At 37.9% G+C, this 21,686-nt stretch overlaps 1 protein-coding gene across 1 annotated transcript in view; it reads right to left on the minus strand.

Moving 5' to 3' along the window:
* Positions 1-21,324: 21,324 nt before the first annotated feature.
* GLRA1 (glycine receptor alpha 1) overlaps positions 21,325-21,686 on the minus strand; it is a 65,796-nt gene continuing 65,434 nt past the window's right edge. Inside the window, exon 9 of the mRNA XM_088134679.1 lies at positions 21,325-21,615. Within this exon, the coding sequence (XP_087990805.1) occupies positions 21,325-21,615 (291 nt within the window). The remainder of the gene's footprint in view (positions 21,616-21,686) is intronic.

Genomic DNA, 21,686 nt, shown 5'->3' on the forward strand with positions numbered 1-21,686 from the left:
TCTACAAGAGGCAAAGGTCATCCTATAGAACACTATCCACTCCATGAGAGTGTCATAGGCCAAAAGGTGTCCCAGATAACATAGCCAGATGTCACCCCAGTTAACATTTTGGATTTCATTTATGCTGAAGCAAGCTTACCTAAATTGCACAACAATCCATTCTAAAAATGATTCTTATCTATGCAGGTCTCCTTAGAAGGGCCCTGTGAGATCCCATGGGATTCACTTCCAAGAAAACGTAAGTAGGACTGCAGGCTAAAGGTGCTTTGTCAAGAATGGAAGGTGCCTCATTCTTCCCCTACTGGATGCCTGGGCATCCACATATCCCCAGCATGCTACTTCTCCATGACTCCTGCAGGCCCAATCTCCCTCCCCACATTTCTGGCTGCACTTCTGATTGCCTCTCTGCCAAGATCAGTGGAACGCCAGTTCCAACATGTAACTGTTCCATGGTGCATAGAAGCCGAACAAGAAAACAGTAGGCTATACTTTCATTTCCCATTTGACTGCCAGCCAGATCCGCATTCACAAGTGAGAAGTGAAGCCACCCTCTCGTATCTTTAGGAAAGCTCAGCATTCAGTGCTTGTCAAGTTGTTGTGGTCATCTGGGAGCTGGAAATGTTGCTTTCCCTTCCAGGAATATGTGTACATACAAGCCTGTCTTTCAGAACTCAATTCCTCCATCTTGGCTGTTACATTTTATCAAACCATTTCTTTAAACAAAGGGATATAAACAGCTAGATAATGTTCCTTCCCTCAACAGGTCCAATTCAGGGAGGTGGCAGGGGGCCTCTTTTATAAATGTCAACATATATCAGCTGTTACCTGACATGACTGATTTTCTCAGTATTTGTCAGTCACAAGTTCTGTAAGTACAAAAAAAAAATGCCGAGTTGATTGCAATTCCCTCAATATAATCCCTCTTTCTTTGCTTGAGGATAATAATAGCTATTATTCTTAATTTGGTGTACAATACAGTTAAATTACCCCAAAGGTACATGAAGCAAAGCAACTTTTCCCCATTCTTGTATTATATCGTATACAAAGTGTATTCCTAATTAAGACATTCATCTTCTCTTCCTGCTGCTCTGGATTCAGGATCTCTTAGGTATAACATAGGTTTAGTAGCCTTTCAGAAAATTGCTAAACCTGTGTTTGGCTGAAAGGTGGCTAATGCCTCCATTCCATGTCCATAATTTTCCCAGCCTGCCCACCATGTATTAAGGACAGTGGTTGCTTTTTCCAAAGCTGGTGATGTTGGCTGGGAGGAGAAACAGCCAGGAGAATCTGCCAATCGCTGCCCTTAACATTAAAACAATAAGAACAGGAACAGTTGTAGCCTCATCAGCAAGACAGAATAGAGCTTGGCCGTTTGGGCACTAGAAATTATGTTAGTATATTTTTCTGCTGACTCAAGCATTCATTATTGCTTATTAATGAAACTCAAAAAAACCCAATATATTTTGGATTCAGGGCACTGCAGGAAATGAGAAAATACATGGTTCAGTCTAGAGTGAATCAAGTCATTTCAAAGCTCTAATTTGGTCCTCAGTATGAATGTTGTAGTTAGTGTATGTCTCTGCTGCCAACACAATCTAGCTGAATTATCTGAAAAGTAACAGTATGTTACTTGGTGTGGCATGGGGAACACCATCAAGAGATTCTCTTTAAGCAATGATAGGCTTTAGCTAATGGCTCTAGATATCCACACGTTGGTTGAGAATTTCAGGAATAGAAGTCTTTAAAAAATGGAGGAGGAGAAAGGCTGATCTACTTGACACAAAGCAAAAATAATTTATATAACTAGCTTTTAGGTGTTTTCAGTACCAATTATGTACATTACATGCTAATACTAAAATGTGAATTCAGGTATAGGAACATTTCTTTAGATTGCAGAAGCAAGGAATTTGGAGGGGTTTGTATAGAATTTAAATCTTAAAAAAGTACTAGTGTAGTAGTTCAGGTGTTGACCTTTGACTAGAGCCAACCGGGGTCACTATTAATAGAGCTCATTTTGGAATAGTCATCCTCTCTCCCACCTACGTGCAAAAGGTTGTTTGGGGGGATAAAATGAGGAGAAACCTCTAAGTATGCCATTTCAAGCTCTGAAGAGGAAAGATGGGATAAAGGTGTAAAAAACATGCATGGAGTTCTACTTCTACCCAGTGATATTGTGATGCAGATGTGATCATTTTAACATAATGATAGCTTGTAACAGACACCTATGGCCTATTCCTTCAGGGATCATCATCATCTGATCAGGATGGCTTTGTCCCCATGTCTTGCTGAAATTCCACCATGTTTTATTTTTAAAAGCTTATAAGGGAAAGGTTATATAAACATTAGAAACAAGTTATTAAATGTATGAAGCAGAGTGCCCTGTTTAGTCTTAACATGTTGCCTTATGAAAGGGAGGAAGAAGCAGATTGATTTTGTTCTTGAACTTCAGCACAGATTAATTCTGTATTTGTGTTGGGCCTACCATATGAGCTTATTCATATGCTAAAGCTTATCATAAAAAGTTAGTTAGGTTCTGGAGAGGAAGAATGCCTCTCCAGCTGAGTTTTCATTTGCTGTAGGATTTGTTTTCTAAAGTGAATCTGTTGTGGTCAATCTAGATGAATTCTAGGGAAATAATTGTTATTTATAGTTCTGTGCATTACTTGGGAATCTTAACAAAGAAGGGTATTAACATTGTTTTAAATAAAGGTAGCAATGTAAATAATTCTTAGTATTTTGATATTCATACTTTTGAAGATGACTTTGTAATGTAATATTAATGCAATGTAATATGATTTTGACTGTAATTAGAATCCAGTTAAAGTGATTTATTATTTTAAAAAATCTTGAGTGGTCTAAAATAATTCCATTTAGGCTGGATCTGAAATCTTATTTAGGAAGAGCTAATTAAATCATAGGTTGCTCTTGAGGAATTTATTGAGGAGTGCTTGCTATTCTACATCAAATCGTAGGTCACAGATTTGATTGGTGTCATTGTGTCATTCAAGAGACTCTATACTTCATATTACCCTCAGCAAGTTTAATTGAATACATTTTTATGAATTGCTTAATCACTTCTAGCTTAAGCATGTGAAGTTTCTATATCTAATAAACTGTCCAATATACAGCATATAATCCAACTATGCTATTCTAGAAGCTACTGAAAATATATTGAGGGCTTTGTAGAGCTGAAAATGGATTCTTGTATTAAAGGAAGAAAATTATTGTGGTGCAAGACATTAACCATGTTACTGCAGAAAAACAAATATGTTACATTTAAGTAATGGGATGTAACTAGAATTGGTGAAAGGAAGCAACTGAAGACCCTCAGGGTTTACATGTGATGATGCATTAACAATACATGTAAGTGCATCCCAAAGCATTGCAACCCTTGTGAAGGTCTGGATTAGATTACTTGGAAAGATCTGCATTTAGAGACTTCGTGAAGCTAATCTTTCAATAAGAGAGGATCAGTTTCCAATGGAGCAATATAGTGATTCACTCTGTGCTATGCATGGGCCATAGGAGCTCTGCCTGTTGTGTGACCAAAGTCTGTGTCTGTTTCAGATCTTACCTAGATCTTTTCACTGGCAATGTGACATGGATGTAGGAATCTCAAATCACAGTCTTCTATCAGATACATATAATAACTTGGTTTCCTTTAGACTTTCACTGACCTTTTTGAATGTTATAGTGGTAGAACTGTATTTTTAACCCCATCGCCTGTTTGATGCCTGCCTTTAAATCAGCCTGATAGCTTGCTGCTAAGTTGTTCTCTGGCGCTAGAGAAATCAAAGTACTGAACTGCTATCATATTGGTTGCCTATTTAAAGGACAACTTTTGAGATTTTTAAATTGGAAAAAGCCAGCTCATCTAAGATTGAACTGAGAGAGAAAGAGATTATTTTCTAAAGAAATTAGGATGGGTAAGTGGCAAGTACACATCTTGTTTGATGGTGACGCTGCAGATATGAAACTCACCTGACCATCCCTGTAGGAACCCATCAGGCTCCTTCTCTTTCCATCTGGAGAAGACTCCTTTTAAAATCTTCTATCCACTGACTTTGTATTGCCTTTGTCTTTACTATACAAATTGCTGCATTTTAAATATTCTGTATAATGGATGGTTAATTTTTTTTTTTTAATGTAACATACTCTGATGAGCTGAACTGGAAAGAAGCATATAAATAACTGAAGTTTTCTGCAGTTGTTTGTGGTTCCTTTTAATTAGCCCCCTTTTGTAAGAAAACAGCGCAATACTTATGACAGTCGTCTCTGATGGGAACATTGGATATTAATCATCTGCTTAGGCAATTGATGCAGAAATGACTACTTGGAAACATATTTATGAACTTCACAACAACAACGTAAGAAAGAAAGAGCTGAACTGTCACAGCTATGGTCACCACTAACGTTAGATACCTTCCTATAGTAACACACTACCAAAACAAAATGTCAGAAAATGTTTATTTTTGTTTTTAATTGGAATTGGCATGAATGTATGGTTGAATAAATATACTTCTATATACACTTAACAGAAATTTACATCCCATCTTCAGACTGCTGAAATAGATATTTTTCCCTCTTAAAATTTATTTTTACAAGCCAAAAAAATAATTTGCAGTTGACATCTGAAAGTATTTTTTCCTGTGTTCATGCAAGCTGTACTTCATATATGTTACAGGTTTATCATGATGTAGAAATGTTTACTCTTAAGGAAACAGTTGCTTTGCACTCTGAATCCGATATAGTAAAACACATCCTTAATGGAGCATTAAGGCCATACCAATGGACACATAAATACAAATTTCACATAGAAAAGACAGGGCAGTTCCTCACTCCTTAAAAAACAATGGGCAGAATCTCTTTCTCAAATACTGCATTTCACATTTTTGGAAGGTCTGTCAGCTGAGGAAATTCCTCCTAAAGTGCATGTCTTCAATATTCATACAATTGTAGCTTAAATGAAACTATTGGCATTTAAAAAAGAAAGCAAAACAAATCTTCCCCACTGGATGCGATTGATTGCTAATCCAACAGTAGTTATTATAAGAGACAAGGTTTCTAGTATCAACACGGCTGAGTCTCTGCTCAACTCTAACAAATTAAGCTTTTTTTTTTTTTAAGTTACTAAAGTCTGCTTTCCACACACCCAGTGCCACGGGAGCAGTCTGGGTGAGCATGTAAATATGGATAGATCAACTGCAGTATGGGTAGGCCAATTACATCATATACTTATGGATGGACCAATTACTCTGTCTAATAGTCATCTATGTAGAAAAGATCTACATAATGGTCTCAACCAATTCTGGACAGTTGTTGGTTTTGCAGTATGGCATCACTCATGGGGAAAGACTAGGTCCCATTTTACACGTGCAAGTGTGAAGGAGGCATATTGACAGTCAAACCAGACATTTGAAGATTGCCACAAGAGCAGTTGGCCTCCACTGGCTGCTTTCATGGTATCAGCCACAGCTTTTTTAGCCTCTATGACATAGGCACTAACAATGCAGAGCCATGTGCCACGAGTGTTTCTTCAGTAACACGTGCCCATTTTTAGCGATCAGTGCACTGGATTTGCTTTTTCATGGTTAAGATGAGTTATCTATGATCTAGACATTGGTGTTGTGAGTTGGTTAAATAAAATAAAATGTGGCATTTCAGCAACAATGTTGCCACTGAAAGATTTTTTCTATTATTTCCCACATTTAGCTAATTTTTACACGCAATGTTGTGTGACATATGCCTTGTCTTTTAATCTGAGTAGAAAAACAGCTTCTGGATGAATATTTATTCTCTTTCAAAGTACCCCCCCACCCCAATTTTCCCTCACTAAATACAGAAATAAAAATTGGCAAGAGCTACAACCAGGCTAAACATAGTAAAATAAACTCTTTCTGCAAGTCTGTTACACTGCTACACAGGACAGAGTAAATTAGATGGCTGAATTGAAAGTAATGGTGTTTGTTGTTCACCTGAAGAGGTTAAAACACAAGGTCAAACTCTATGGCTTCTTTGCAGGTGAGGAGAGGGTTTCCCAATCCCAGTGGATAATCTTAAAGTTGCCCTAAGACATTGTTCAACCAAGAGTGAGTTCCTTCAGTGTAGAAACTGAGAGCATCTTCTACCACCCTTAACTGCAACAGGCACACAAGATAGACCAGTGTTTTTCAAACTTAGGAACTTTAAGATGTGTAGTCTTCAATTCCCAGAATTCCCCAGCTAGCATGCTGGCTGGGCAATTCTGGGAGCTGAAGTCTACATACCTTAAAGTTCCAAGGTTTGAAAAACATTGAGATAGACAATATGGCACACACAATTCTGTTCTCCCCCTCTCCTCTTAGCATCTTCTACCTGAGCCAGCTCTGGAAGAAGGGTTTGATTTGCACAATAGTGGCATCAGGTTTCAATTATCTTTCCTGCTGCAGCTCTCTGCATGCCATGCTATGACAATCCCTAGGGCCTCTTAGTGTTCAGTGCCTTTAAAAATGACAAAGGGAGTTACAAGAAAGCCCCATTTTGCAATAACAGTTTCTTTTGGCTTTCAGCCTCCAACCTAGGATTAGCGGTCTTGTACAATGTCATTGAACTATGTTATTTAATGTGTTAGTGGTCTGTATTGCAGATTATATAATTTGGCATTTGTGGTACAGTTTCTGTGGATTTGAATTGAATCTAATTGAAGCCAGTGGAAATTCTATATCTTGCATAGTCAAATGCCATGGACTGCTGGGCTGTTTGGACCTTTCAGGGTTATACTATGTGCTCAACAATCCTTGAGTACTAAATTCTAACCTGCTGTATATTTTTGTTAGAATTCATTTATGCTTCATAATTTAATCTTTATCACGCCACAGTTTCTGGTGAATATTTTGGATATAGCTGCCAACAACAATTAAAATTTAGAGTAGAAAAAACAGACAAATCAGTTTCTCAAAATCTGGAAATGGGGGTCTAAAATTTTTGATCATCATATCCTTCATAAATTTCCTAGGAAACAATGAATCACTGAGGAAGTTTGTGTTTGCTACTATTCTAAATAAATGTCATTCACAGGTAGCCAGGATGATGCCAAAATAAGGAAAGATGTGTCATGAAAACATAACAGAAGTTCTACCCTTTCATACTGGCATGACGAAGTTGTATACAAATATGTAAGAGGCAGAGTTTGCATCACAATGTCACAACACACCTTCAATGTGGACAGCCCATGGAAGTGGGGTTTTAAAGCAGTGACTTGTTCTTCAAGCAATGGTTGTCTCAAACAAAGAACAACCCTGAAGATTTCTCCAGAAAGCTTTTCTGGGTCATAACTGAACAGAATAAGTATTGCATGCTGTTTCCTGACCTGAACGTACAGCAGAAAATATATATTTAAATCTAAATCAAACCATGAACCTCTTGACAGTGCAACTCTATGCTTATCTATTATGAGCTAAGTCTCACTAAATTCAGTGGTGGTTACTTCCAGACAAGTGAATAAAGGAATTCAATTGTAATTCCTTTTCATTTCAGGACAACTGGTAACTCAAATCAGATTGGATTGTCATTAGAAAATACACATAGAGGGCATCCATTCTGATGAGATTATACCCGCTTAGTGCCATCCATGTTCAATCTCCACAACATCCATGGGGCTTATTCAGGGTCTATTTTAATCTAATTGAGATGATCTGTAGCAGGCTAGAGTCTGATATATTGAAGGAATAAAAATTCAAGAAATTCTATAATGAAAACCAGAAATCAGCATCATGAAAATGTTGAATGTATGAACTAACAATTCAAAATAAAATTCCTTTGGCCCATTAGTAGCCACCCTGCTGAAAGAGAGAGCTGAATCTGAAGAAAGCCATTAAGCTCATGCTTTGATTCTTCATATAGCAAAAACAAGGCAGTTTTTGTAAGACACATTTCAGAGGTAAGTTTAAGCAGCAAGAAAATCCAATACCAACATATCTCATTGATGTCAGTATTATCAACTCTATGAAGCTACATAACAAAAAAATAAAAATTGGGAATAAAGTATTACTTGGATTGGAAAAGCAGGCATAACAGCTGGCACACCAGAAAGACGCATGTAGAAATGTATAACATCCTGTTGGATATAGAAGATCTAATAAAAGTTACGCATAAAAACAAATGGAGCAGCCTAGTACAGAATTTTGGAATTCATCAGTTCATCTTTAGTATATGATAGTGTTGAGGATCAAGAATTAATAAAAATGGACCAATGCTGTCATTATACTCAGCCAGGAGTAAATTTTATATGTGGTACTAATTCCTTTAAAAAATGGGAGAATATGAATGTACTGATAAATGCAGTATTGGGAGATATGCTTCTTATGGTTGTTCTAGTAATGCTGCAAGGGCATGTTAAAAATGAATACATTTAAAGCATCAGGAACAAGTATGTAACTTACTAACTACTGCATATAGCTAAAAGGTCCTTTAATTTAAATACGTGGCAGATTACACAGATGATTCAGCATATATTTAAATAAAGTAAAAGGGAGTTTTAATCTTCATGACTGCTGGACTCTATAACTGCATGGAGATGACATAGAATATCATCATTTATTAATTCATTTATTAAATAGCAAATAATGGAATAACATTAAAATAATTATAGAGAAGGGCTTTGCAGTTTTCTTTGGGTGTGTATAATAGGTAAAATGTATTTATTCAGTATCTATAAATAGCATTTTCTAACTGTTGACTCTTGGATTTACTTGTATATACTGAACACATATCGATTAACTAATTTATAAATGATCTTTATGTTACATTTAATTATGTTGTTATTTTGGTAATTCATGATATGGATAACAAAATAACAGATGGAGATGTTCAGTCGTACTAATACAGCGTTAATAATGAAGTCAGCATTAAAAAGAGAAAAAGCAGATGAAATTAAAACACCAAGCTGTATAATCATTTATAATAAAGAAATCATGAGTTTGGGAAAAAGAAGAAAAAATATTGGCCTCATAAACTTTCTTCATTCCTCTCAGTGACTATTTTTAGTTACACTCCAAGAAGGGCAAGTTTCCAGTTTAGATATTCAACACATACATCTAATAAATGTATTACTAAAATATACCAATCCTCGCCCCACATCCCTACCCTCAACATCCACACAATTTCCCTACTTATGTAATCAGATGCTGCTTTTGGTATGAGTATATCTGTCACCCCTTCAAGGTAGACCAAAGTCATGCAAGTTAATACTACTTTTATTATAAGGTTATAGTAATAGAACCTTGCAAGTCTGAACGTGCTTCCCCCCTCCCTCCCTCCCTTTATCTTTATGAGAACTAGGGACGGTCTTATCTGAGATGCTTACTCGGGTTACAGTTCTGGCCTCAGCCTCAGATTTCTTTTATCTGACAGTTGTCTTGGTTGTGGCTTGTCCTCCTGTTCCTCAAGGTTATTCCTTCTTCCCATTGCAATATCATCTTTTTGGTTAGACAAGTTAAATGTGACATGGAGAGATGAGACTCAGCTTCTTCTCCCCAGAAGAAACCAAAGAAAGAAGTTAATTTTAGTTTATGAATAATTCTGTTCTCTATGGCTTCTAGGTGCACGGTTGTCAGAGGGTGGGAAAAGGGACAGGAACTTTCCAGCTACACACACACAGTTGTTCTCTATTTACACTCTATTTAATATATACTGGGGCTTTAGCTTAACAAACCATACAGGCAATTTCAAATGGAGCTTTTTACAGTGTCTTAAAGTGTTTCACTCCCTCCCACAGCTTCTTGCTGTGCTTTTGCATCTTCTGGACTCTCTTCTCTCCTAGAGAGGAGAAGGGGAAGAGGGAGGAATAACTCTTTTCTGGGCTTCTTGGGTATCAGCACCTTCATCAAGCTGTCTTTGCTGACCTCTGGTCTGTTCTTCAAAAACTGTGGTCTTCTCCACCAGCTAGTTCACTCAGCAGGTCACTCTTTCAGGTCCTTCCTGCTCGTACTGGGTGACCATATTCTACACCATATTGCCAGTCCACATTGTACAAAAACAACTCCAGGAATGTCCAACAACCTCCTCTTCCATTACTTGAATGCTTCTCCCCTTTTATATGTATGCAGCTAGAAAGCAGGTGTTTTAATTAGGCATAAAGCTTCTCAGCAGCTATGGGACACCGAGCCTGATTTTGGCCCACAGAAAAAACCAAAACTTTTAATCTTGAGACCATTGCATCATCCCAGATCCATCAGGGCAACTCACCCTGTCACACACAGCCTTTTCTAAGATAAAGCTTGAGTGGTTGATTCAAGCTTTATATATGAATGCCCTCTGTTATTTACGTTGTCTTGTCTCTTTTGTGATTCTGGATTCTTCCTCACTCATTTCCAAAGTCAATTCCACAATTGAGCTGCAGACATTTTTTTTCCTGGGCTTCTTCCCTTGGACAAATGTCCAAGGAGAAGCAAATGTCAACCTGCTCCAAAAGTCCTTTTTCCCTTGGTATTGGGCTCTGCTTTTACACACGCTCCTTTTCTGCTGTATCTTAATTTCAGTTTACTATTTATGCCTAGGGAACTTTTCCCTTCCTCGCTCAGTCTCACTTGTTTGGATATATACCACTCCCCAAATCCCTTTCCTTTATTTTTGTAAATAAAACCTGCTATGTTTGCTTCTCTACTATCCCCTTTTGCTTGTTTGCTAATTGACATATTGGGAAATGCATGCCCACCTTCCTATCAAAAGGTAGATGAGATACACCTTGAAGTTGTGAGTTCAAATTCTTTCTTTTGCTGCACCAAATTACTTCTCTTTCTCATGCACTAAGAACCTAACGTGGGTCTGGATCCACTCCAAATCCCACCCCCCACTGCTACCGTATATTGAAGATGGGAAAAAGGAACAGGAATTTTCCAGACACGTGTATACAGTTCTTCTCTATTTTTACAGTATATTTAAAATATACAATGACCTTAGCTTAACAAACTGTACATATACAATTCTATATGGACAATTTCAAATGGAGCTTTCTACAATGTCTTATGTGTTTTGCTCCCTCCCTCCTTCACAAAGCTTCTTTCTGTGCTTTTACATCTTTTGTGCTCTCTTCTATCCTAGGGAGAGGAAGGGGAAGAGGGAGAAATAACTCTTTTCTAGGCCTCTTGGGTGTCAGCACCTTCATCAAGCTGTCTTTGCTGACCTCTGGTCTGTTTTTCAAAAACTGTGGTCTTCTCCACCAGCCGGTTCACTCAGCAGATCACTCTTTCAAGTCCTTCCTGCTTTTCACTGTCTGTGTGATGCTGAGCCTGATTTTCACACACACACACAGACACAACCTTTAACCTTGAGACCATTGTATCATTCCAAGTCCATTGGGGCAACTCGTCCTGTCCCAGTGACACCGGAGTCCTATCTTTGCATGTTAAGCTAAACTTTGCTAACCAAGCCATAGGGCAACTCATTGGTCTGTGAACAGTTACAATGTTTGAGTCTTGTGTGAAATACAAGCTGCAAGGAAGGTTCTGCAGGTTAGAACAAAATATGTTTCTCCTGAGAAAACTAACCTGGTTTTCTCCAAATGTTTGCTTATCCATGTATCAATTGTATGATCCTCTCGTGCTTAAAAAAAGAAGAAGAAGTAGTAGTGCAGACTGTTTAAGTCCCCAAGAAACACCATATGGAATCTTTTCTAAAAAAGACATTATTCTTGAGAAACATGACTGGCTTGAATATGGACTGAGTAAATTTCAGTCTTATCTCACCTTAAAGTGGAGATTTTTTTAGTATGAACAACCAAAAACCAAAGAGAATACAGTGCAGTATTCCATAGAGGAAGAGGTTTGTTCGTCATGTTTTGTTAAGACGTTTTTAGAAACAACAGCCATGTTCTCATCTATTTTGTTAACTACTTCTGTTCAGGCAGCAGCAGCCCTGGTGTCTTCTGATCAAATAAAGCACAGTTCTATTTCCATTCCTTTAAGGAAGCATATTAACAAGGCCTCCATAGAAAGCTAACAGAGCAACTTACTTTCTTGACAATTTCAAGGGCCATTATTGATGAAGTGATGACCAAATGTGGTATACAGTACAGTTTCACTGTTCCACCTAAATTCTTTTTGTTTGCTGTCAAAATGTTGGGTCTCCGTCTGTACTAAGGGTGCAAGCAATGAATTAGACACCTTTATTTAATGTGATTGGTTCTGGAAAATGTCAGTTTGATAGAAAGAAAGGTCCAAATAAATAAGACATTTAAATAGACTTAACTGAGTCTCAAATAGTTGTGTGAAGAATATTTAAGTGCATATTTGAGACATAAAATGTACCATCTTTGCTATTTTTCCTGTAGTTCTGTCCCTACATATAAGATGCTTTTAAACTGTAATTCTAGTAGCAAAATGTTCCAAAGCTTCCATGGAAATAGGAATGAAGCAAATCCAATGAGGGGGAATAAGAGTGACATGATAAGCCTTTCCGAGTATCCGTACTGATACTGATGCCCATGAAAGAGATGGAACCACTGCCCATTTATCCCCAAGTATTACATCACTTGTATCACTAAGCCATTGTTGAGGTGACATAAAGACTGCCCTTGTTACTATTATATTGGCATAACGATGGTTGGATGATTCCAGAAGATACCATAAATCATTTATGGGGATCCTGTTCGACTTCTCAAATTTGATGCCTTTGAAATGCTTTGGAATGTAAATCTTATCATTCCCAGCTTTGTAGTAAAAACAGATTTCAGTTTTCAAATTTTTTCCATTAACCTTGTCTGTCTTTCTAACAAGAAGGTCAAATTTGGCCTCCCTTTCCAATTCCTTAGGAAGTTGCTCAACATTCCTTAACAAAAAGGGCAGAAAAGACTCCAAAGGAGAACCAAAAAAAAAAAAAAAATCAATTGGCTAACAAAGAGTGATTGCATTCAAATGCTGAGTCTCTGTGCTCTGCCTTCTAAGTGTAGCTTGAGGGGGAAAATGCCTTGAGCAAACCTGATCAGGCTGGGATACAGACAATAATAGGCTAAGACAATCCAAAGAATTTATCTAAGCTAGGAGTGTTGGGCATCTCCAGTTATATAGCAGATTTATGTACTAAATGTGTGGTCTCATAAAAACAAGCTTCTTATGTTGTAATGATTGCTTGTACCTAACATGTGTTTCTGCCCTTTTTCATAAAAAAAAAAAAAAGTGCAAAAGAAAATTGGAGACTCTGATCTTCAAATCTGGATATTTGGAAGTGGAAATTAAATTGTAATGATTTGGTGATCTTCAATAAGGAATTGAAGTTACTCTAATGGATGAAGGTTTGCATGTAATTGCACATATGCATAATTTAAATATTTTATTTGTCCTGTTTGTCTTTCCCCCCCCCCTTCTCTTCTATTGAAATTAAAATTTGACCTCCTAGGGAAACCTTTGTCTTATGGTATGTAAAGTGCTATGTACATTCTAATTTATTTGGCTTTCCATCCTCACTGAAATATATCAGCTTGATTCCGTTTGCTTTCAAGTCTGAAATGGGGTTTACAACATGATCTTAACTTTAACAAAAATTGACAGAGAAACACAACACTTTATTCTGAGAGGTAATCTACTTTAAAAAATTACATTGGTACAATTACTAAATCCCTGGATTAAAAGGTCTTGGATATTATAAAGCATCCTGACATGCCAGTTTAAACAAAGGTAGAGAGGGAAATTCATGGGAAAGGAAAGTTTTCAAAAGAGCCAGAAGAATAATTATGAATGGTGGTTTGGATTAGGTTAAACAATCCTGTCTACACTTTGGATTAATCCCCACCAAACTCTAACTTTCTTGTGAGCGGACATGCTTGCCAATGAGTGTTACTGTTTTTAAGGGACATTGTTTAGACAATAATGTATATTGCTTCCCTTAGTTCAAACTGTGGCCTTGCTATTTTTGAAGGCTATCCTGTTCATTCTTGTGAAGTAGAACTCTGGATCTGTGCCAAAAAATTTGAAGGGACCACATGATAAAAATAGTAGAAGATGATAATAATATTGATGATGATGATGATGATGATGATGATGATGATGACGACAGGATCACCATCAGTCAATTGCAAAAGGCAGCTTTACTTGGAACAGGTTAGATTCTGCAACATTACCTTTAACACCATCCAACAACAACATCTGCCTATCCCAGGTCCTTGGGAAGGACTTGATAGGTGGATAAAAATGCCAAATCCAGTCTAAACATCTGACTGACTGTGCGATCAACAATAGTAATAATAATAATAATTTTTGTGGCCAGAAGACCCAAATATAGAAGACTATAGTATATAGTCCATCTTTCTGCACTGTGACTGGTACTTTATATGCCATAACCCTGCAGCAATCATATACGGTGTGTACACAAGATTCAGATCTAGTGATAGCCTAAATCCTTCCTAAATTATACAAATGTGGGGCAATCTGGACATCTGGACCACCACAGAAAAAGTCTACCTCTGAGCTCTTCCTTCTCAAATGTGCCAGAAGGAGCATCTCAGAGCATCATTTTTTGGACTGATCACCCAGGGCAGGCTGACTCTGGAGAAGATAATCCTGTTGGTAACCAAGCAGGGTTTATAGGTCAAACACAGTGGCAGCCAGTGTAGCAGTCACAGTCAGATTGTAACACTGCTGAAGCTGCATTCATTTGCTGGGGTGTGGACTGCTGCATTTCACACTAGTTGAAGCTTCTGGATAATCTTCCAAGAAAGCCCCAAGAACAGCATCTTGCAGTAATATAATCTCAAGGTAATGTGATCTGAGTTTACATTCAAATTATCTGGAGGGTACTAGACTGAGGAAGACTTATGTAAATCCTCCTGCTATTGGCACACCAATATTATTCGATGTATTCTTTTTTTTATTTTTAAAACCTACTTAGTATGGGGTGGGTAAGACTCCTTTCATTTTTAAGGCTAATTCACTTTAGCAGAGAGAAGTTCCTTCCTTCCTTCCTATCTTCCACTTGTACTGATGACTCCCTAATTGTTCCTTGAAATTTACAAATATAATAAAGCAGTTCAGTGAGGACAGGAAGGTCAATAAAAGAAAGGTCATGAAAAAAGAGTGAGCACACACAGAGAGACACACCATCTTTATGGGCTAGAGCCTTGTTATTAGTTATTCAGAACTGGTTCTGAAATGTGTACAAGAGGGTTTTATCAATTTTAAGCTCTTCAGAGTTTTTCCATGCAGGAACATAGGACAGAAATTCAGGCACTCCCTACTGACTTTGGAGTGAGTGCCTGATGTTAAGATGAAGAACCTATAAACAATCTGTGGCCTTGAGCAGTTTCCCATCTCTTTTCCTGATTCCCCAAATGATCACTGAACAGCTGGAGGGCAGAGAACAGATCTCTGATGCCCTGCTTTCAGCAGTGGAGAAATTGCAGCTCAGTAAAAATAGTTGGAGATAGGTATGTCCATGTGTGTGCATGTTAGAAATTTATATATCTGCACAGTAAATGAACATATATACATGTTGATGGCCAACTCACCAGACCAACCCAAGAGATTTCAAAAGATCACCTGCGCCCCAAACTCACGCCAGTTCCCAATGGCATAGGGAAGGGCTAATCCCAAGGAGTGATGCATGAAGAGCTGGCTCTAAGTGTCCTTCTACTCCATCATATCAGTTCAAGTTATTCAAATGACAGCTGGATCCAACTAGTCAGGCCTGGCAGAGTGCTTGACTTGAAAAACATTATAGAAGCAGTTCAGGGCAGTCTAAGTCCCCTGGGCCCTGGGAGGGGCTTGGCTCTGGCAGCTAGAGATACAAAAACACGCACCTTGAAAACTTATTTCCAAAAGAACTTGAACTGCTTCATTTGGAATATGATATGCCATAAACAGACAAATGTAAACACCACTAATAAGGGAGGGTGAAAGAACTTCCAGCCAAACAACAAATAATAATTAATAATAGCAGTATAATCATTTCTGTTCAGTACTGTTCTGATGGCTGGCAGATAAAAATAAATATTGCTATAATATTTCAAAATAATGATGTAGCTTCATAAATGAAGTGGGAATATGCTGATTCATTTCTGCGCTTTTTAATCCAGGTATTGTTTTAAATGCCCAAAGAATGTTTCTTTATACATTGCAGAGCATCTAATCCTGCTTCACAAAACAAAGAAGGATTATAGCTTTGGGACAGAAAAGGGAAAGTGTCCAAAAAAGCCATATCATATCAATAGTAAGCAAGCTGTAGCTTCCAATGAAATGAAAAAAAAAAAAAGTTCAATCACTAAACCAAGATCCCATGAAGATATTCCTCATTTTTGTTTGAAAAGATCACTGTATGATAGCCTAGTTATGTATACTATAAACTAAGAAATATTAAGGATGAACATTCACTCCCAGATCCTACACAATTCAGATAACAATTTGTTCCTAACAATTAAAACAATACTTGGGCTTAGTGCTTTTTATTAAAACCATGTGCCAGTTGTAACAGATGATTGATCTTGGAAGCAATGGCTTTGGTTAGCAGTCAAAAAACATTCCAGAAAGAATGTTCCATAACACTGTAACAGAACACTTAACAAATCACTTCTGTAATACTGTCAAGAAAACTGCATGATCACGTTCATGATGTCACCAGGGGTTTAGCTTGAATTGAAGGAAACTTCATTTACTTCAGGAACGTAGCTATTGTAGCAGAGCCTTCCCCACTGGCATTCTCCAGATGTTTGGGGACTTCAGATTCCAAAGGCTATACTGGCTGGGAATCCTAATTCTAGCACCTCTGGAAGGGATCCGAGGCTGGGGAAGGTTGCCTTTTGGAACATATCTTTTTCTCCCCATCTGCCAGTCCTGTGCAACAATCTTGCCTGTTACTGACCTGTTTTATTGAGACCAGTGGTGGCAAGTATCAGTGTTAACTGCTGCTGTCTTGGTGGAGGAATTAAGCTTAAACCCTGACTCTGATCCTTAGTTTCAGAGATTTCATATACATTTCTCTAGAGCACAGGATTTGGATGCAAACCTCAAAATGTTCATGAGATTGGAAAAAATGGTGCAATGATATAATCCTAATTAATGGGGAACAACCCTTGAGAGTCACAAAGAAAGTAGTAGACTTTAGATGGCTCTGCCTGATGAGTTTATCATAATCCAAGAACATTTGCCAAAGTGATGTTAAGAATGTCTTTTGATCTGTTATACATATGGAAAATTACATGCTGGTTTCATTAAAAAGGGCAATGGCTCATGGTAGATCATGGATCATAGATCCCTCTGGAAGCTATCATTTTGCAAAAAATGCAAAGCCAAAGAATAGCATTCAGCTATGTTGACACTAACTTAACTGCTTCTCTCCTCTAGATCCAGAAATCAACTTGGGGCGTGCAAACCTGTCCTAGCTAGTCTGAATTTAGAGCAGGCAAACAGCTGTGCAAGCCCTTATTTAATGGATCCTGGTCTGTAACATCTGTTCCAAAATTAATCCTGAGCCCATATAAGTAAAAAAAGAAAAAAAGCAGCAGCCAATGAACAGGGGTGGGGTGGGAGTAGAAGGGAAAGAGGAGAGATGATAGCTGTTCAGTCGCTCCTGTGCCACCCAGGGCAGGTAGGAGAATTCCTCCATCTGCTCTGTAACATCAAACAAGAACAAGATGCCGAGCGTGCTCCTGCTGAGCAGAGCATGCATTTGGCACAACAGTCCCCTTGGTGCTGCAGCAGGTTCAACAAGCAAGTTCAACCCAGTGGCAGCTGTGGGACTGAGACAAGGCACAGAATTATAGACTTTGGATTGGAACTGTGGTTCTGCTACAATGCTTTCAATTCCAAAGGGCTCATTGTGCATGTCTATCCATAGGCATGCTTTCTCTGGAAGCTTTACAACTGAAAAGGAAGGAAATCTCCCAGTGGAAGGACTTAGCACAAAAGACAAAGGTCTGCTAATGCGATTGCATTACTTTACAGTCTATCTCCATTGCCTTCTAAGGGCACATATATCACAGACATTTTAAAGCCATAATTCCCCACATCTTGGCCACCAACCCCCCAAAGTTTCAGCAATTTAAGCCTCAGCTGTTAATGATCTAAATTAGTTTTATCGTGCCAGTCCCACATTCCTGTGGCTTTGGGGTAAGAAGGTGCCAGTGGGTTTTTCTCAGCATATTTTGTGCCTTGTGCAAAAAAAAAAAAAGAAAAAAAAAAGGAAGTTAGCAAAAGTCTTTTAAGAATGTACAAAGTGCTTGCTAGTGCATAACTTCAACCAACCAACCAACCAACCTTAAAGAGGGAAAGGGGCTTTCATGATAAACACTGTAATTTCCAGACAACACATCTTATTTCCTAAATTTAGGAAAGTGACGCTTAAAGACTGCACTTAGGTTAGCAAGAATGGAAGACTGCAGCCGGTACATTTGTGTGTGCATGGATAGGTGGGTCGGTGTATTTACTAGCCAGACGCTGTTATGGGAAGTGACATTGAGCATTAGCAAGTGGAATTAGTGAATCCTTCCAACCAATTTCATTTTATGGCAAAGTTACTGGGATTTAAAACTGATATATCAAAACAGAAAGTGAGAGGTGTGATGGTTTAGGAAATAAGAATTTCCCCTTGACTGGAGTAGAAATTACATTTCTAGGTTGGGAACCTGAAATATAGGGGAGAAATACTTGGCTTTGTTTTTCTAATCTTATGGAACAGCATTCTATCTTATTCAACAATGCTGATCTTCCGACTATTATGCATGGGCCTCAGGCTACATGGGTAACTATGCTATACTGTGCTTGAGGGTTTATAAAGGAATCCTAAGTGTAAACAGTTTGGACCAAAAGGCATTGGTATAACTATTTGGAGCCTTAAGATTCTTGTCCCTGGAGATAAAGCTACAAGTGGAATTTGTTTAAACTTTCTGAATCTTCCTCCTGTCAATTTGTATCAGTCCTGACCAGAAAGTACCATTTTAGACAACAGCCTTTCTTTGTTAGAATTACAATTCTCAGTATTCCTAGTCAGCTTGGCTAATGCCTAGGAGTTCTAGAAATCAACAGATAAGATATCACCAGGTTAGGGAAGACTAATTAAATGGAGGTTATCAAAACTTTTATAAGTGTGCCTCCATAAGCCAGCTGGAAGTTCAGGTATATAATATATGGAAATACTTTTTTAATTAGAATAATTTCTTTAGAATCCTTGGTGCTGTCTGAGCTTGGTGCTCTCTGACCTAATAATTTCTTTCAAAACCCATAGATTGGCTGGGTTTTGCTGGCCGATAATTATGCAGTAGAAGGCGGGATTTATTTGCTTTATTACAGATGGCCACAATTCTGGAAATGCTTGGCACTGTAAATCGATTAAATCAAATGTTTTGTGAAAATCTTTACCCAAGATTTCTCTAAGACCTCCACAATTATGACAGCTGTGACAAACACTAGATTTAACTGAGGTTTTCTCTAGCAAACACAAAACATGGACACCGTTTATAATGTACATCTTAACTGAATCATATATAATTTATATTCCAGGCATATAAATCAGTGCTTAAAGGTGCAATATATAATTTATATTCCAAGCAAATAAATATGAGTTTAAAGGTGCATGTAAATCTAGAGATGTATAGACCCATCGGTATGTATCTATGGTGCCCTCACTTTATTTGCTATGGAAAAACAGTGGCGTAGCTTACAGAAGTTACACGTTGTTCAGCTGCCTTAACCTGGGAGACAGTAATGTGCTGATCTGGTCATGATGCTCTAGCATCTGAATACGGGCTGATTGTCTTTCTACTTGTTGACTCTCAATCTCCCTTTTTAAAAATAATTTTCTAAAGTGCAAATATTGGGAAATTACTTAGAGATATTCATATATATGCTACTTACACACACACACACACACACACACACACACACACTTCCTTCCTCTTTCTGCTCATCCATGCCCACCTGGAACATGAAGCATACTGCTACTATTAAGGGCTTCAATGACAGTTTCAACTTTTCCTGTGGAGCTGGTCAGTTCCCCAGTTCATGTAAACTTTGATGGCTGTTTCATCTCCTCTGCAATCAGATCAGTAGGGAGGAGAAAACACCCACAAATGCAAAAATGCAGAGGAGTTCAGAAAAATCTCATTTGTGTCTTCCTAGCCATGAAAGCTCATTGCAGCACCAAAGAGAATTACAAAAATATAGTTGGGCTAGCAGTCCCACTTGAATATTACTAATGCTATGAAATGTCAGAAAATAATGATTATCTTTTCTATCACTATATATATCATTCTGTCCCCTCCCCCTCCCCAGATTTTCTAATTAAAATTAATTTTCTGGTTTTTTTTCTATTTACATACACTCACATAATTTCTTCCTTTCACCTAATGTGCAGAAATAAATACCTTCCTTATGTGGGTTTAAGTTTAAAGCCTTAATTCTCATAGTAGCTACTTGTTTTTTGTTATTTCACTTGAAGAACTATGGCAAGATTCTTAAAAATTACTTATATTTTTGAAGTATTGTGTCATGATAGTGATCTTGGGAAATCCAACGTAAGTCAGTAGGAATGAGTTGTGATTAGCAATTTAACAGGTACAACCAACTTTTTACATTCTTCCCCATTTTTTGTCTTTTTAAAAAAAAGACTGTAGATCATAGTTTTAGATGTATGCCATGGAGTGATTTTAGCATTCTTATTTGCATCACTCTCCAAAGGAAGGGTTTTTTTAGTTGTAAAGTGACTGCTTTTCAATACGCAGCACTTCTCAGACTGTTCCCGTGGAGTATGATCTTTCTTTTAAAATCCCTCAAGACAACTCATTCCATCTTCAAACTATACATGAGCAGCATGAGGTCAGTTTACCATTATCTGCTTTCTTCTCTTTTTTGCTACTTTTCCTTTTCCTCTGGGGGCTTGCTTAGAATTGGTATGGCCTTATAGAGCAAGAGTTTGGTTTAAGCATAATCGCAATCCTCTTTTCACATGGAATCACGAATCATTCCATTGGCTTTAGAATCTAAGCTGTTAATAGGCTAAAAAAGGATTTCTTTTTTGTTTTTGCATTATAGTTAAGCATGAATATATATTTAATATATTACACTGCTTGGACTGCTGCCATAGCAATCCTAAACTTCCTTACACTGTAAAATAGCTTGCCTTTCTTACAATCTCCCCACCTCAAGGTTTTTGAAAGCTTTCTTCCCATTGCCCACCCACCCCCTAATATCCCTCAGTTCATATAATATTTTTAAAAGTCACCCACTTTTTAAAATAGATATTGCCACATTCTTAAATTCATGCATCACTGCATTGCTATTGCACATGGTGTGTATAGAGTAACCATTTATCTTGCCTTCGCAATCATCTCTCCAGCTGGACATCTGCATACGAACCCCCCCCCACTCATGGCTTGTGTACATCTTCCCTTCGGACAATCTTGTAGATGATCCAGTAGAAAATGTTGAAGATGAGGAAAGCCATGGGGAAGCCAATCCGTGAGATCTTGTCTATTTTCTTGGCTCGCTGGATGAAAAGCTTGCGCATCTCCTCAGGCGATTTGGAAGGGGGTGGTGCTGGGTTGGCTGTATTGTTGTTGTTGGCTCCTTTGACAGAGATGCCATCCTTGGCTTGCAGGCAGGCGGGTCCCATCCCATAGGCAGAAAAATTGAACCTGCCTTCTCCAGCGTCATCCTCCTGAAATATATTAAACATAGGGCTCTACTTAAAATAAGATATAGACAGTGCACCCTGGCTATAAGGCTCAC

This window comes from Python bivittatus, unplaced genomic scaffold, assembly GCF_059951505.1.
Source record: "Python bivittatus isolate LINGU-HERP-01145 unplaced genomic scaffold, Pbiv_v1 ctg000080_np1212, whole genome shotgun sequence".
NCBI lineage: Eukaryota > Metazoa > Chordata > Lepidosauria > Squamata > Pythonidae > Python > Python bivittatus.